This window comes from Rhinopithecus bieti, unplaced genomic scaffold, assembly GCF_001698545.2.
Source record: "Rhinopithecus bieti isolate Rb0 unplaced genomic scaffold, ASM169854v2 scaffold_36840, whole genome shotgun sequence".
In the NCBI taxonomy this organism is placed as follows: Eukaryota; Metazoa; Chordata; class Mammalia; order Primates; family Cercopithecidae; genus Rhinopithecus; species Rhinopithecus bieti.
The window spans coordinates 1,099,354-1,117,955 of NW_016816502.1; the positions used below are offsets into that span (position 1 = coordinate 1,099,354).

The 18,602-nt window shown below is 41.2% G+C and overlaps 2 protein-coding genes across 5 annotated transcripts in view; one reads left to right on the forward strand and one right to left on the reverse strand.

Annotated features, from left to right (window-relative positions):
* Positions 1-7,382: 7,382 nt before the first annotated feature.
* Positions 7,383-8,978, reverse strand: LOC108517147 (translation initiation factor IF-2-like). The gene has a single exon (XM_017854946.1). It carries the CDS (start codon positions 8,081-8,083, stop codon positions 7,760-7,762), a length of 324 nt encoding a protein of 107 aa, XP_017710435.1. The 5' UTR covers positions 8,084-8,978; the 3' UTR covers positions 7,383-7,759.
* The window catches only part of TSC22D2 (TSC22 domain family member 2), a 53,779-nt gene continuing 43,812 nt past the window's right edge, over positions 8,636-18,602 (forward strand). For all 4 annotated transcript variants that reach the window (XR_001882012.1, XR_001882013.1, XM_017854944.1 and 1 more), the window contains exon 1: positions 8,636-10,613. Coding sequence is in view for 2 of the 4 variants with exons in the window: in XM_017854944.1 (XP_017710433.1) it covers positions 8,656-10,613 (1,958 nt within the window). In the remaining 2 variants the exon portion in view is untranslated. The remainder of the gene's footprint in view (positions 10,614-18,602) is intronic.

Here is an 18,602-nt window from a genome sequence, read left to right on the forward strand (position 1 = left end):
GCCTGCCACCACGCCCGGCTAATTTTTGGTATTTTTAGTAGAGATGGGGTTTCACCATGTTGGCCAGGCTGGTCTCGAACTCCTGACCTTAGGTGATCCGTGCACCTCAGCCTCCCAAAGTGCTGGGATTGCAGGCGTGAGCCACCGCGTCTGGCCTTCCTTTTTTAGTCTTAAGGTTTTATCATATCTTATAAAATGCCAACATATTTCAAAGCATTGGATAAGATAAGCAAACTTTCTTCTTTTTGCTTGGAATTTATATCACCTATTCACGTTTACATTGGAGCCTATGGTATAAAACATCTAGGTATTTCTTCTCTCATGTTCAACTAGGAAAACAGATCACCTTTGTGAGCTCTAGAGAAAGTAATAATGGCCTATGGTGGCCTTGCTTTAGATTTTAACTGAGTAGGAACAAATTTAACCTTTGAATATATAGGCCTGAGTTGAGAGAAGATAAAGGGAGATATGAAGAAAGTGCCCAGGCCAGTTGTCCCCACAGGTGCTTGAGAGTGTAAACTTGCTAATAAAGAAATAGCCTATGAAAGACAGTAATAATCATCTACTGTTCAATTGTACTGGACAAGGAAAAGAAAGTAGTTTCTACAAGAAAAGCAACCCACCAATATCAAAACGCATGGCCTTTCCACCGACCTCTTTCAGAAGAGGCCCCCGCTCTGAGGCCCTTGTAAAGTGTCCCTAGATTTGCCTATGGATATTTTTATCCACTGAAAAAAAGGAGTCTCAGCCCTGAGCATCCCTAAAATTAGCTCTATTTTTGTCACACTTATCTAATAATTACATTTAAACAAAATGACTTCTTTTTCCCTGTTGTCCAGAGTTGTTTTTTTTTTTCAAGTGGGGCATTTCAAGCTTCTCTTAAATATCGAAATCACTGCCCTTAAATTAAAGTTAAGGTTTCATTAAGAAAACGATTTCTCTCTTACAAAAACTTAGTCATTTTGCAACAAAGTTATTAAATCTCTATAAGAAATGCCATATAGATTGTTGAATATTTCTTCCATTTGGTATCACACAAATAGTACAGTCCTACAAAAAGAAACTTACCTTTGACCATATAAGTTATTTTTAAATCTCTCTAAACATAATACACAATATATTATAAACTATTAGAGGTTAAGAAGATTTTTTTTTAAAGTTTCCTTGTAAGTGTAAATCAGATCATGTTAATCCTCTGCTTATAATCTGCCTGTGGCTTCTCATTGCATTTAAAATAAAATATCGGTTCCTTCACTTGGCCAACAATGTCCATATGATCTGGCCCTTGCCTACTACTCAGATGCCCCCTACTCCCTTCCAACCACATACTGGTTTCCAGCACAAAGGCATTGTCCTCATCTGTCTCCCTTCCTAAAATGCTCCCCTGATGAGCTTGTCCTTAGCTCAAAGAACACTTCCTCAGGCCTACCTGCAGGACATCTGAGTAAGGTACACTGTCTCCCTTCTCACCTTGCATTGTTGTTTCATTTTGTTGTTAACACTTATGAATATTTGAAATTATATTTTTTTGCTTATTTCTTTGGTGGTTGTTTCCCCCACTAAAATATAAGACCTATTTGAACAAGGACTTTGCTTTTCATGTCTGGTTCACAACTGCTTTCCCCAAGTCCAGCAAAGAGGCCAACATAGTAGGTTTCTTATGGAGTCTTGTTCTGTCACCCAGGCTGGAGTGCAGTGGTGTGATCTTAGCTCACTGCAATCTCTGACTCCCAGGTTCAAGCGATTTTCGTGCCTCAGTCCCCCAAGTACCCGTGCCTGCTACCATGCCCAGCTAATTTTTGTATTTTTAGTAGAGACAGGTTTCACCATGTTGGTCAGCCTGGTCTCAAACTCCTGACCTCAAGTGATCTGCCCACCTCGGCCTCCCAAAGTGCTGGGATTACAGGTGTGAGCCACTGTGCCCAGCCAGGTTTCTAAATTTATGTTGAATGCATGAAGAAGTAGAGCTGCTATTATTATATTTGGAGCTGTTTGTTCAAGATACAAGCTTGATGTTACTATCATAAATCTTTTTATTCCACAGAAATAAAATATCTCAAACGAAGTATTAATACAAAAATTATTTTGAACACAGTAGTTACGCTTAAAGAAATTCAGTGGTAAATACTTACTATGATTGAATCATCACAATGTAATTTATCTTTCTTGAATATATGCATTTTTGTGTGACGGGCTGATTTTTTTTTCCTTGGAGGGTAGAGTCATTGTATTGATGAAATACCAATGAAACAAACAAAATGAAATGTGGATAAGCTAAAATCAAAATTAGATTAGTTGTTGAGTAAATATACACAATATGCAAAGAAAAAAGATTAGTATCAAAATCCAGAAACAATGGGGAAGGATAAAAATCCTAAACATTTGAAGATGAAAATATATTTACATCTAGTCAATTTAGTTTAACAATAGGTAAATGCCACAAAATGGGCATCAAAACAATACTGTTACCATTATTCACTAGGGGTTTGATGGCCAAAATTAAAACAACCCTCTGGTTAACTTTTCACCTTGATTTCGCATTTCCCTATCTCTTTAGTTTGGTCACTTCCTTTTCCTTCAAAGATCCCACATTAAGGATGGGAGAAGGGAGTGAATACTAATTTGCAGAGAAGCAGCTCATTACATGACCATTTTGAGTAACATCCAAATCCTTATGTAAATATGGATCATGTGTTGAGTTTTTAATGAATATGAATGCTTTCAAGGTAGGATTTCAAGTATTCTAAAGTTAAATGCTAAAAGTGTTTTATTTCCAGTGACTAAAGAGCTAGCTATTTTGGAATTAAAACATAACTGGGAATGCAAGGTAGTCAAGATTCTATCTGTACCTTTCAAAACTTTGGCTTCTATGAATAAAAGTAGTTCAATCAGCCAGGTTAGAATGACCTTCAGATTATCAGTCCGGAGCATTTAGGCTATCCTTCATGTGTGAATACAGTTTATATAAGTTTCTACACTCACACTTTTAAAAACTTTATAAGCTGATAGTAGTAACATACAGAGGGAATTATTACCCCCAAGTCTAGAAATTTGCAGTCTTTCAATGTTCTTTTGTGAGTATTAAAGTTTTACAACTTAAAATTCCAGGTATACTACAACTTTAATCAATACTTCAAATTCATATACAAGAAAGACTAGACAGTGATGATTCACTTTGTCAAAGAATGTGTCATTGAAAGTCTGTAAATAGCTCATCTATGACAGCATATGGCTTCTCCATAAAATCATGGATATCTAGTAACTGCTTTCTTCTTTTTTTTTTTGAAATTAACAAATGGTATTGCCAGTAGTATCACATTGAGTTGCTATCTTTTCTTCTGAAGATGCCAAAGCACTGCCACATCTGTGACCTTTTTCCAAAGTTTTTCAGTGGGTTTGGTAGTTTAACACCCCTTTACCACAATGTTATTTCTTTTTAGTGATAGGGAAACTGAGGGATTAATAGACTTGTCAGCAATCACAAAACAAGATTATAGCAAAACTGGAGCTTCCTCTTGATCTGTCCAACTAGGAAATGTAGTTTTAAAAAAAACTTTATCCTGAGTGGCCACTATCATATTTAAAAATAAAAGTAAAGAAGTAATATAGTCATTAATTGATTTTGTTTGGCTTTTCTGTTGCCCTACATTGCAGCATTTAAACAACTTGTAAAACCACAGAGCTAATATCTTTTTTTTTTTTTTTTTTTTTTTTTTTTGAGCACGGAAGTCTCGCCTCTGATCGCCCGGGCTGGAGTGCAGTGGCCGGATCTCAGCCACTCAAGCTCCGCCTCCCGGGTTTACGCCATTCTCGCTGCCTCAAGCCTCCCGAGTAGCTGGGACTACAGCGCCGGCCACCTCGCACCAGCTAACTTTTTGTATTGTTAGTAGAGCGGGTTTCACCGTGTTACCCAGGATGGGCCTCGATCTGCCTGACCTCGTGATCCGCATCCGTCCTCGGCCTCCCAAAGTGCCTGGGATTACAGGCTTGACCACGCGCCCGTCCTGACTAATATCTACCATTCTAAGTGTAAATTCCATAAAATATAATACAGGCCTTAATAGGACATTATGTTTATTATCAGTTTGAAATGCACCCTTTACTTTTACCAAATTGCTACATTTTGCTTGAACATCAAAGATCTTTGGACATCAAGGAAATCTTCATTAAAAAAAAAAAGACATCATTGTTTCACAGTATATTAAACTCAAAAACAGTATTTAATAGAAGTTTCCTTAAAACACCTCATTATCAAGTAGGCATTTGTGCATCTCAGTCAAATTATATTTTTCTTTATAAAAGTATTTATGGAATTTTATTAGCCTTAGTTCTCTCTCATTACATTTTTTTTTCCTTTTTGGGCAATACCACACAATGGACTCACTGAAAGGGTTTATTAATATGATATTGTTCCAGAAATGGAACCCTAGGAAAATCATACTAATAAATCAAGTACTACTTATTTAGACAACTGATATTTATTTCTACCAAATGCTTTCTGGAACCTGAAAACTATTTCTCCATTTTGTATTTTCTATTAGGTTGACGCAAAAGTAATTGCGGTTTTGCCATCATGTAAGTGGCAAAACCACAATTACTTTTGCACCAAACTCTAATAATTTGGTAATAAAAAACACAGAAAATAAGCATAAGCTATTTCTAAACTCCGGAAAAAATTGTTAACTGGGCTATAGGTAGTCCAATTCTTAATTCACAACACAGAGAATGTTCAATAAATGTCACTGTCTGATAGTATTAATGCTAAAGGGTTACTTCTCTTTGCCTAGGCCGTTGCTTAATTTCTATGGAAAGTATTTTCTTTATCCCATAATGTTTAATGTATCATTATTATTTTAAATATATTATATCTTCATTTTAAGAAAAAGTCAGGTTTTCTTGAGTATCTAGAGTTTACATTCCAAGATTTTCTATGAAATAATGCACCATCTGGTACTGATACGGTTAGATAATAACCTACGAAAATTTGGGGGTATGATGTTTACAGATGATGAAAAGATCTTGCTGCAGCAGTTTTTTATTTTATATCAGTAGAAACTCTCCTTAATTTTTAACTGCTTTTATTCCCCTGCATTATGTTTTCTAAACGTACCTCATGCATCACTGCAATTTGAAATATTTGAAAACAGTACCAGGTACAGAAGAAAGAGTCAAATTGGGGGCTCTAAGAGCAGTAATCGAGGATTCCCACAGCCTCTAGTATGGTCTCTGGGTGCAGGCATGCAGCCTGGTAACTGCATTAAGACTCCTAGTCTTGAGGTTTGGGACTCCAGGGATCTCTTCCTTCCAGCGAGTTAGGCTACCATGCTACTTATTAACAACGCTCTATACAGGGAGAATATGTACTTGCATATACATCCTCCTTTCTATCATTTAAATTAGTTATTTAAAGGCTTTCATTTCTTTGTGGACCAACTTATGAATTACATACTTTTTTATTTAGATATAACTATGCCACTTTTTGTCCTCTACATTGATTTCAAACTTAATTGCAAAAATCAGAATTCTTATTTCTTCATAGCAGTTTGATGTAATAAATTCTGTACATTTTTTTAAGGGCAAATTTATAAAAGTAGCTAGGGCCTTTAAACTTTTGGAAAACAGTATTTTCAAGAGAACTATTAAACACAAACACAAATCCTTAAACATCTAAATGAGACTTTTAAAAGTTATAAATCATATGCTTTTCCTAAGATGTCTTTGAACACCTTTAGCACCCTCATTACCAGAAATTTAGTCCACTTCTGGATCTCTTCTAAATTATCTTTACTTTAGCACCCTCATTACCAGAAATTTAGTCCACTTCTGGATCTCTTCTAAATTATCTTTATCTTTCCTTTCACCTCATAATATAACCTTTTAAGGAGAAATGGTCTTACAGATTAAGATTTTTCCTTTAAATATATGATTTAAGAGTATCATAACGAGTAATCAAGAAGTTTATATGATAAAATAATGTAAAGGGATGAGCAGGCATATAATACTCATTTTTCCAAAAGCACCACCATCAACACTACCCATTGATAACCACCTTAAACAATCTGGTAAATCAATCCAAAATTAAATTAAGCTTTTATAAATTCATATTGGATTTAACCATTTGATCTAATTTATTGATGGAAAACTGCCTCTGACAATTACTGAAATTACAGATTTAGAAAAGAAACATTCCATTAGCTATCGCTGCCACAATAGCATAACGTCACATTTTATTCCATTACTTTCGCCCATCTGCTTAAGAAATAGGGATTTTATGTGGTCTTATTTCACATTCTGACTCTAGTCACTTGGGTTTGGAGGGCATGGTTTCCACTCAGATTAAAAGACCTGGCTGTATAAATTACAACTAAAGACCTAAAAAATTCTCTGCAAATTTAATTCTCAAAACACCTTTTGGGATTAAAAAGTATTTCTATTCTTCAAAGATTAGAGAACCGAGTTCAACGATTTACTGTTATAATGTGATTGCTAACGCTGCAGTAGATATGAAATCTCGATTTCCATTAAGACTTAGATTTTACCTAAATGATGACTGCTCTAGTATGTCAAAGTTTAGGAGCCCATCCCCATTTTTTTTTTAACTGTTTAAAAGAATGGTCTTACCATTTTCTTTGGCCAGGAACTAGCTACAAGATGATAAATTTGCCAGTACTTTCTTTTCATAGTTATGCTTTGTACCGGAACAGGAAAGGGTGCTTTATCACTCGTTATGGTTGTTTGTGGCCCAGTCCAAATCATGTAACACCCTGGCTGCTACTAACAGTTTTAGAATAAACAAAAAGAAGAACTATAATGCAGTAGGTTCTACATTTATAAAGCCCATAAGCTGATTTCGTGCCGAAAGTAAAAACAGTGTCAGGAGTTTAAATGAATCCTGGAATCACAGCAAATTCAGGAAATTTAGGAATACGTTGGTAACCCTTAAGCTTTTTAAAAACTGACTTCACCCTGGGCAAGTAACCATCCCCTGATGCCGTTGTTGGAGACAGAATTTCTGGCAGGAAGATAATTTTCTGACTCAATCTGGCTTGCTGTTCTTGTTTAATCATCCCCATTTCTCTGAACATTTTACTCCTCTGACGACAATGGTCAACATTTATTTTCAGAAGTTTTAAAGTGATTTAGTTCTTTCAGCCGCATCTCTCTTTATCCCATCTAAGTTTTCCCCAGCCCCCATTCCTATCGCCCTCGTTTCACTAAGATTTTGCTAAACATTAGACACAAGCACATGACCTCCAGTCTTCCAATGTCTCGGAACAAACCGACGTAAAAACATCTGATTAGTTCCATTGTAAGCTTCGCTAGGCTTGGAATTTAAAAATTGTCTTTAGCTCGTCAATTCTTAAAGAACCTTCAACACAAAATTTAAATTTAAAAATTTTTAAATAAAGAAACCGCTCCCTTTTTTAACCTTTAGCTCCGCCCATTGCCCCCCCACCCCAGGTTCCACGCGATACTGCAGGAAACCGGAGGGGGCGGAGCGGTGACGTCACGACGCCGGTGCGTCACGGAACGGCGGCGGCTGCGGCGCTGGCGGTGGCTGCGGCAGCGGCGGCATTTTAGTCGGCAGCGGCGGCGGCAGCGGGGCTGCTGCTTCTCCCAGCATCCCTGGCGCGGCCATTTCAGCCCCATCTTGGCCCAGCGGAGGGAGCTGCAGCCGCCGCTTCAGCAGTTTGAATTTCAGTTTCTCCGGGGTTTAGGAATTGGGCGCACCGAGGAGGAGCCGAAGAAGCCACCACCGCTACCTCACACAGCCGGGGCGCCTCCGCTCCCGTGCCAGCGGTCTGCCGCCGCCGCCGCCGCCCCTCTCTGAGAGAAGCCGCGAGGGGAGGCCGAGACCGCCGTCGCCGCCCGCCCGCAGGGGTGGTTCCCCCTGTAAGGGGAGGACCGAGCCGGCTTTCCCCTCCCCCAGAGCGGGTTTCCGCCAGAGACAGTCGACATGTCCCTGGGGTTGAGCTCCGGCTAGAGCCGGGGAGGGAGGGCCGCCTGCCCGCGCCGCAGCCCCACCGCCCGCCGGCGGACCTTCAGCCAGCCCCGGCCCGCGGCTCCCGGCTGAATCAGGCATCTCCGACTCCGGACTCGCCACTCCTTCCCTCAGTCGGAGAGCCCAGCGCTGACGCCGGCACCGGCCTGAGGAGCCCGAGCGGGGCAGCACCGCCCCTCACGCCGCCGCCGCCACCGCCTCCTCCTCCTCCTCCTCCTCCTCCTCCTCTTCGCCCTCCCACTCCCACCCCCAGCCAAGGCCTGCTGACCGCGCCGAGCGCCGAGCTGGACTGACCACGGCTGCCCGGAGACGGGAGAGGAAGCAGCCGGCCCGCCCCTGGGTTCGCGCTCTCGCCGCCTCTGAGGGAATTGAATTGAGGCGCCGCGGCTGCGGGAGCTGAAAAGGAAGGAGGAGCCGCCGCGGGACTGAGACGGGGCCAGAGCCGAAGAGACAGACATAGAGAAGGAAACGAGGAGGAGGATGTCTCACCGGGCGACCAGCGCCTGGATCAGCTCGTGACTCTTACAGCGGCGGGCCTCAGACCCCAGCGCAGACTCGGACTTTTGTCTTTGGGGGCCGTGCTCTGCCCTCCCTGGTTTCCGGCAGGACCCGGAGGAGTCGGCGTGCCTCTCTGCCCTCCAGCCTTCTTCACCATGTCCAAGATGCCGGCCAAAAAGAAGAGCTGCTTCCAGATCACCAGTGTCACCACGGCCCAGGTGGCCACTAGCATCACCGAGGACACTGAGAGCTTGGACGACCCGGACGAGTCACGTACAGAGGACGTTTCCTCCGAGATTTTCGACGTCTCTCGGGCCACGGATTATGGCCCTGAGGAGGTCTGCGAGCGCAGCTCTTCCGAAGAGACGCTTAACAATGTTGGGGATGCGGAGACTCCCGGGACCGTATCCCCAAACCTCCTTCTGGATGGGCAGCTGGCAGCGGCGGCTGCTGCTCCCGCCAACGGAGGAGGAGTCGTTTCGGCCCGGAGCGTGTCTGGGGCGCTCGCCAGTACCCTGGCGGCAGCCGCCACTTCGGCCCCCGCCTCAGGAGCACCCGGCGGCCCCCCGGTCGCGGGCTCATCCGCCGGGCCAGTGACTGCAGCCCCATCTCAGCCTCCCACCACTTGTAGTTCCCGTTTTCGCGTGATCAAGCTGGACCACGGGAGCGGAGAGCCCTATCGACGCGGCCGATGGACGTGTATGGAATACTATGAGCGGGATTCAGACAGCAGCGTCCTGACTAGATCCGGGGATTGCATTAGACACAGCAATACTTTTGACCAGACTGCGGAGCGGGACAGCGGCCTGGGCGCCACCGGAGGGTCGGTGGTGGTAGTAGTGGCCTCCATGCAGGGAGCGCACGGGCCCGAGTCGGGAACTGACAGCTCCTTGACTGCTGTGTCACAGCTACCCCCGTCGGAGAAAATGAGCCAGCCCACTCCGGCCCAGCCGCAGAGTTTTAGCGTTGGGCAGCCACAGCCGCCGCCGCCGCCCGTAGGTGGGGCTGTGGCTCAAACCTCGGCTCCGCTGCCGCCGTTCCCTGGAGCCGCGACCGGGCCGTCGCCAGTGATGGCAGCCGCGCAGCCCAGCCAGCCCCAGGGAACGGGGCCCGGGGGACAGACTCTGCCGCCGACGAATGTAACCCTGGCGCAGCCGGCTATGTCCCTGCCTCCGCAGCCGGGCCCTGCAGTCGGCGCTTCTGCTGCGCAGCAGCCCCAGCAGTTCGCGTATCCTCAGCCTCAGATACCGCCCGGACATTTGCTGCCCGTCCAGCCCTCCGGCCAGAGTGAGTACCTGCAGCAGCACGTGGCCGGCCTGCAGCCGCCAAGCCCCGCGCAGCCCTCATCCACCGGCGCCGCAGCGAGCCCCGCCACGGCGGCTAGCCTTCCCGTGGGCACTGGCCAGAATGCCTCCTCGGTGGGCGCGCAGCTTTTGGGCGCATCTTCCCAGCCCAGCGAAGCCATGGCCCCCCGGACGGGACCAGCGCAAGGTGGGCAGGCCGCGCCATGTCAGCCGGCTGGAGTGCCCCCGGCTACTGTGGGAGGCGTGGTGCAGCCGTGCATGGGTCCTGCCGGGGCTGGGCAGCCCCAGTCCGTGCCTCCGCCGCAGATGGGTGGCAGTGGTCCGCTGTCAGCCGTACCTGGTGGCCCTCACGCCGTGGTGCCCGGAGTTCCAAACGTGCCTGCAGCCGTGCCCGCTCCAAGCGTGCCTAGTGTGTCTACCACTTCTGTTACTATGCCAAATGTACCCGCGCCTCTGGCCCAGTCTCAACAGCTGAGCAGCCATACACCAGTCAGCAGGAGCAGCAGCATAATCCAGCACGTTGGGCTGCCCTTAGCGCCAGGCACACACAGTGCACCAACAAGTCTACCACAGTCTGACCTAAGCCAGTTTCAGACTCAGACCCAACCTTTAGTCGGGCAAGTCGACGATACTAGAAGAAAATCAGAACCCCTACCTCAACCACCACTTTCTCTCATTGCTGAAAATAAGCCTGTTGTGAAGCCGCCTGTTGCAGATGCCCTGGCAAACCCCCTTCAGTTAACACCTATGAACAGTCTGGCCACCTCTGTATTCAGCATAGCTATTCCTGTTGATGGTGATGAAGACAGGTATGGAAATCTCTATTTTAAATATTTGATAGAAATGCTTGGCCAACATTGTAGCTTAGGATGCAACTTTGGGAGATTTGTTGTCAACTGAGGCCCTTAGCATTTTTAAATACAAAATTTAGTGTTTGGTAAAATTGATTTAGATTGCTGATGTCAAAGAGTGTAATGAGCGTATTGGTCATGTCACAGTTGTTTAAAAGCACTAAAATGGGTCAGGATGCAACATTGTTTACTCAAAAAAAAGTGAATTTAAGCTTAATCCTTACCATTTAATGGTGGTAGCTAGTATGTTATGCTCCCATAGAATTGTCCTTTTCTTACATATCAGTCACACTCGAACACTTAAGGCAGAGAGATTTGTCAGTGTGAGTTCTGAGGCTGAGACATAATATTACTTACAAGTTTTCCTTTCTGGAAAACCAGAAGGCCCTCTAGTGAAAAAAAAAAAAAAAAAATCCATGTGAAGAATCTCCTCCAGTGTATCTGGAAAGGCTGGAGACATAGTGGTGAAATGTCAAACCCGGCTTTGAAGATCATACTTAGTTCAGCCTTTTGATTAAAGAAGGTACACCCAGAGACTTCTCTAAGATACTTTTTTTTGTTGTTAAGTAAAAACTGTACTGGAAAGATGTTCTTACCTTCCATCAGTCTATTTACTATAGGAAAGAGAGGTTGAGATCGATCCTTCAACTGTAGTGAAAGCTATAGTTCTTGAAATTTAAGAGTAATTTTTTAATAAAAGTGTAAATGTTAATAACTGGCTCCCTGTATTTAGGGATGCTTTTTTAATGGCCTAAATAAGAATTGGTGTATTGCTACACCAATACCACAACAGCTGATGTTTGGTTATGGTTTAATGAGGATTTTTGTGGTTTTGAGGAAATGTCACATGTAAATTTGACATACATATTGCAAATTTTTAAAAGCTGACTTGTTGCAGTGTTTTAAAATTATATTTTAAAATTATAGAAAAGTTTCACGAATTTCACAGACATTTCTTTGCTGGGGTTTTGTTTAGCGAGAGGCTAATTTTAGGTGTTTTAAAAGATGAAAACTGGTATTACGGATTTCCAGAATAATGAGTGTGTGGAAGAATACAGTGACATATATGTTAAAGCTTTCTCTTTCTATGGTTTCTTCTGAGTTCCTTCACGTTTCTTAACCCCCCATTTCTAATTAGCCTTGTATTTTTGTTATATACTTCTGTTGGTTTGAAAAATACTCACTGAAATTCATTCATCTTCTCTGCTTTTTGTAATTCAAAGTTCATCTTTTTTTTGTAGGTGACTTACTTATGGGGAGTCTTTCTTCACTTGAGAACGCTTAGAGAACACCACGTGTCCATAAGTGCACTCAGCTAGCTAGTCATTGAGAAATTTTGTGTCGATAGGACTACCAAGTAAACTGATTCCACAAGCCACTCAGAAAAATCTGTCTACTTTTTATAGTTGTTCCCATTGTCATACACAGGGACACACCTGTAACACAGATTGAGTTTATTTTTTTGCCTTTGGTAATAATCAACAGGCATCTTCTCTTTTCTAGCTGCCACAAGCCAATTTTTTCCTGATAAGTTGGCAAATAACCTTTTCTTTCCTCTGTTCCTGTATACTGCCCCATATCTCTTAAAGAAATGATGACTGGTTTCCTGACCTACCCCACTTTCTATACACACACACACCCCTCCACCCAAGAATGCACCCAAGAATGCAGATTACGTTTTCCCTCCTCTTCACACCTCTCAGTTCACAGCATACATACTTAGGTTCCTCAGAACTTTAGTATGATGATAAGGCATGAAGCAGATAGTTCTGTTGATAGATGGAAATTGAAATGTATTCTTTAGGGTATGACATCAAAAATGCATTTATTTTTCCTCTTATTGTGTTAACAGTTGGTAATCTGAAGAATCTCATTTCCAAATTTGTGAATGTTTGAACTACAGATACCGCTGTATCAGTGTTCTTATCAATTGCAACAGTTAATTCAGTTCAGGGGTTTTGATGTATGTGCAGTCCTATTTTAAACATGACACTTACCGCCCTCACCCCAATCATTTAAAATCTACATTGCTTACCAAATGTTCATTTCTAATTTTTGTTATAGTCTTTCATTGGTTTTTAACTTGACATGTTAGTTTCCAAGATGTAATCTTACACATTTGACTGTTTTGTCACTGGTCCAACATACCTGGTGAAGGAATAAATCCATTAAGTAGAAATAGTTGGGGTTTTTTTGTTTTGTTTTGTTGTGTTTTAATAGAAAGCCTTAGTAAAAAACAGGGCATTTTAAAATTTTGTGTTTGAAATTAAATAACAGTTTTCCAGGCATATGTTTAAATTACTGAGATGAGTACTTTTGAGGAGGCTACTATCTTAACTGAAAAATTTAATTTTAATGTGATTTTGGGTTACCGCCTTAAAATCTGCATACAGTTTTATATGTAGTCATTCAAATTTGAAATAAAACCAACTGGAGTGAGAGGTCTTGAGTAATTACGATTTAAACTTTGCAAGTAGTTTGACAAATTTTAGATCCTAAGGAAATATTTGTAAATAAGATGTATGCTTTTTTAAAAAAAAAAATTAGGACTTTAGTAAACAGTCTATTTCTTTGAGAAAAGGAAGGAAAATGCGAAATTAAAAAGATTGAGGTGGTTTAGGTTGATACATTGAAAACTCTATCTTGAGATTTTGGTTCCACTACCTAATACAAAGCTCTATATTGGCTTAATTTTTGAGATCATTTAGAATTAAAGAACCAGGCCTTATAGTAATACATCTTAATATTATCACACCTTTAAAAGGCTGATGGTTGTATATGCAGAAGGTTCTCAATTAGTATTGCCTATTGACTCTACGTTAATTACCATAAAGTTTATCTTTCTGGCCATTTTCATTAGAAAGGTTTATGGTCAGTTGTTGAGACTTTTCAAATTGATTTTGTGTAAACTGGTGGATGTAATGGTTGAAAATACAATTCTTAAATGTGTAGCTCCTTTTATAGTGAACTTTACAAAACTTGTTTAAATTGCATACACACTTAACAGTCTCCTATAAATGAGAGGAGGTCCAAAGTATTACTGGCCCTTTTGGAAAAGGACTACAGTACAGATCACTTTCCATAGATAGCCGACCAGTGTGAACTCTGTAGGCCGCATTCCAGGAACTCTTATGAATGGCTGCAATTGTGAGCTGTCATCTGTGGCCAAAAGACTGTTGAAAACCTGATTCTAAGGATCCTTTGGTGGCAGATATTTCTATGTCTTGTTAATGGTTTTGTGTGGTTTGCTAATGACCACTGATAAAGTATTATACATTGTGAAAGTTAAGTGGTATGTCCTGGTATGTGCCATAAATACACATTTTGTTTGTACACTTATATATATTTTAAAATTCTGCCTTTTTTTTTACTTGAAGTTTAAGTGAGAGGATTACATAAATGTATACCAGGAGGCAGAACTGTCTCAATCTTAGACCTCTGTTACATGAAAGTCTCACTGAATTGAAGTCTCTAAAGATGGACATTTCTGTCTTGAATATATTTCTTGGAAGCTGACATTTATGTGTTAAATTGTGAAGGTAATTTTGCTCTTGTAGGTTTACAGTTGATGTGTGAATTACATACTAGATACTATCTTAGGCTTATCTACATGTTTAAGAGTGTTCTTACTGAGGAGTTAGTAATAAAAATGTAAAATCATATATATGTGATATTATTGCTTAGTATAAAAACTGATATTGATGTATTCATCAGGAGCGCCACATGGATTACTGAAACATACTTTATTCATAAACGTGGCTTGGAGTAAAAGGAACTGACAGTTTTCCAAAAAGGCTTACGATTTTCCGAAGTACCTGAAATTCCTGAACCGTGAGCTATATCTGTAGGAGTGTGGCCTTTTGTATTCACAGTGACACATATTGTATAAAATTTTATGTGAACTAAATCATATAGGCCAAACATTGTTAAATATTTTTAGAAAACATAATGGCTTATATGTGTGTGAATAATACAGATTCCAACTAACTATTTTAGTAACACTTGTTTTTTCTCTTTAGGAGATCACAACCCCTGAACTAAATCACCTTTATGAGAAGTCATTTTATATAGGACTGGTGGTAGGGGTATATATGTTCTCTACTTCCTGAGAATAAATATAATGCCAATTCATTTGTTATTTAAGAATCCTGGGCCAGGGGTGGTGGCTCATGCCTTGTAATCCCAGCACTTTGGGAGACCAAGGTCGGGATTGGTTGATGTTTGAGTTTGAGACTAGCCTAGGCAACACAGTGAGGCCTTGTCTCTACAAAACATTTAAAACTTAGCCAGGTCTGGAGGCCCACACCTATAGTTTTAGCTACTGGGGGAGGCTGAAGCAGGAGGATCGCTTGAGCCCAGGAGCTGGAGGCTACAGTGAGCTATGTTATAATTTTGCACTGAAGCCTGGGCCACACAGCAAGACCCTGTCTGTAAAAAGAAAAAGAAAAAATAATTCTGATAGCACTAATTTGGAAATAGTGAAATACAGTACTGGATCTGTGAATCTGGTACTTCCCAATTAGGAATGGGAGTCTATCTGTCTCTGCACCAGAAAAGATCAGAAGCAGTTATGAACAAATGGCAGCCCCACCAATCAAGTAGTAAAGAAACCCAAATAAATCTGTTTTCTAATAGAGGAATGGTAGTTAGGAAAGTATAAAAGGATTCTGACCTTCCTTTCCTAAAATGGCAGGAGTTGGGGGCGGGGAAGTGTAGAATGATAGCAGATAACCAAGATGGAAGAAAATACAGTGGAATAGCATGAAATATAGCCTCAAAAGAAATAGGAACACTTGTGAATATTGAGGAACGATGTTCTAATTCTTTCTTTGAAGAATTGTTTTAGTCCAGTGTGTATTTCCTTTTCTGAAGATTCTGTTTATTTCTTAATTGCATTACTCTCTAAATACTTAAAGTATGAGGAAGGAGAGGCCTTACAAAAGCAGGTCTGTCTGGTTAAACATAGCCTGGATGATATTCCCTAAGTAATTCCTTAATTGGAAAAGCAGATTTTTAGTAAGAAATATTAAGAATATTTAAGGGGTATGTGTAGCAAAACTCCTGATATTTAAGTGTATGGTTTTTCTTTATACTAAACCAATGGGCTTGTGATTTGAGGCTACTATTTTCAGTGGTATTCTGTGAATTATTGAGTCCACAAAGAATATGTATACCTGAATCATTGGTATAATGTCTTTCCCACAGCAATTCTTGAACGTATCAAATTACTCAATATTTGTTATATTCTTAATCTGGCATTGCTTAGGGCAAAAACTGGGTCTCCCTCATAAAAAGATAGGAACAGTAGCCAGTTTGCACCATTCCTATACATCGTTCCATGACTTTAGTAAGCATACTTTGATATATACTCTTCAAATTTGGCTTAGTAATGTTAAAGGTGTATTGATGGATTGTTTCTTGTATGAAAGTATTGCATGAGTTCTGCCTTTTTGTTTTTTTTTTTTTTTGAGTGGAGTCTTGCTCTGTCGCCCAGGGTGGAGTGCATCGTGGGCCGGACATCAGCTCACTGCAGCTTCCTGCTCCAGGTTTAACGCCATTTCCTGCCTTCAGACTCCTTGCCGTTACTGGGTACTACAGGCGCCCCACCTCGCCGGCTAGTATTTTTTGTATTTTTTTAGTAGAGACGGCGGTTTCACAATGTTGCCAGGACTCGGTCTTGATTCTCCGTGACTTGTGATCCGCACACGGTCTCGGACTCCCAAAGTGCGCTGGGATTACAGGCTTGAGCCCGGCTTCCGCCGGCGAGCGAGTTCTGTTTTTTTTTTTTTTTTTTTTTTTTTTTGAGCGTGAGTCTCGCTGTGGTCGCCCAGGCTCGGAGTGCAGTGGCGGATCTCAGCTCACTTGCAAGCTGCCTCCCGAGGTTCATGCCATTCTCCTGGCTCAGCCTCCACGTGTAGCTGGGGATACAGCGCGCCGCGCCGCCACCGCGCCCGGTATTTTTTTTGTATTTTAGTGGACGGGGTTATACATGTTAGCCAGGGTGGTTCCATCCCTGAAGCCTCAGTGATCCGGCCCGTCTCGGCCTCCCAAAGTGCTGGGATTACAGGCTTGAGCCACCGCGCCCGGCCCTCGAGTTCTGCTCTTAAATCAGGTGAATTAAATTTCATCTAGATTGCTTATCTCAAATTTAAAGCCGCAAATCAGACTTAAATAATTAGTGTTTAGTATTTATCCTTTTAAGTTGTACATTTATTTGTGATGTTAAGTGAAAATTCTGCAGATAATTTAGTTAATTTTATTAGAGTTTGCCTGGGACATATACCTGTTGTTAGGGTAGGCAGGACAAATAAGTAAAGTCTAAATGTTAAATTACTTAAAGCTTCTTTTCCCATAAGCCTTTACTAAAATTTGTCTAAAGAATATTGCCTTGTAGAAGATGGAGTTTGTGATTAATGTGTCAATTATTATAAATAATGATGGCATAGTTTTAAATGTTAGTGTTAGGCTCTTCATCTTCATTATTACACAAGTATATCATTTAATCTGAATAAAGGATTCCCAAAGCTAAGTGTAAAGCCCGCTAGTTTCTAACGTAGAGTTAGTATTTAGTTTTTATCAAGTGGTTTTATATGTTAAAGCAAAACAAATCTTTGCTTGGTATACTGTCTACCTAGTCTTTGAAGACAAAACAAAGGAGGGAGGAGCTATTTTGATCAAATAAAACCAATAGCATGTTTAATTATGTGTTAATATATGTGAATGACCATTACAGAGACAGTGGAATCAGACATACCTGAGCTAAAATCTAACTGCTGTATTTGACCTTGAGCTAGTTGGCGTAGATCCCTTGTTTCCTCTTATGAAAAATGGAGATTGTACCTACCTGGGAGAGTTTTAAAGTATTAAATGATGTATGCAAGTAATTTGAACAGTCTGTAACGTAATATATGTGGCAAACGTATGTCACAGAAATATTAATATTTCAGTGTCCAAACTTCTCCCAGATCACCCCTTCACATGCTATAAATCATACCAAGAATATTCCATTTTAGTATAAAAGCATAATTGTATGGTATGGTTGTAGTCAGAAAAAAGGAGATGATGTTTTAGTGCAGAGGAGTCATGATGTTGTAAGAAGTATAGGGAATTGTGTTCCAGTCATGGCTCTTCTATCATTTAGCTGGTTTCTTTGGTCAAGTCATTTCACTTGTCTGTTTTTCTTTTTTGAGACTTTGTCAAATTTTAACATTTCTTCTAGCCTTATGTATATGAGACCATACATACAGGTGTGCTTTATGCGAGAACGGCAAACTTAAACCTTGTCACCCCTTTCCTGCCACTTGACTATTGTGTGGCAATAAATGAAGTTTGCAAATACTCATTAAGTAGGTTGATGGCCCAAGAAAACATTTAAAACAGCGTATCAGTCATTCAGCTTTCATGATGCTCTGCGAGTAGTGAGCACTGGAATACAAATATGAGACTATCCTGCCCTCCTAGATCTCAGGCATTTTCATCACCATGAAAATGATGATCAGATGTGTACTTTGACATCATTGTAGGTGGTGATGGAGTAATATAAGGTGCTAATGGGAACAATTTGAGACGTCGGATCAGGTTGGGATTGGGAGGGTAGTAGACTGACTTCTATTTAAAAATTATTCTCTGCATAGGTATTTATATAGTTCAAAACTCAAAATGTATAAAAGAGTAAAATCGAAAGCCTCTCTGCTTTCTCTGTCCTCTAGCCACCCAGTTTGTCCTTAGAAGTACCCATTATTACTTGTACATTCTTTTGAGGCTAACTCTTGAACTAAATCTTAAAATGGTCATTCAGATTAGGTCACTAAGAAAAGAAGGTGATAGTTTTCCAAGCAGAGATAAAAGGCAGTTTGTATAATGATTTGTGAAAGAGTGAGAATGTATCGTTTGGAAAATGGTATTATTAATTTGGCAGGAAACCAGAGTGAAGGACTTAAATGTCAT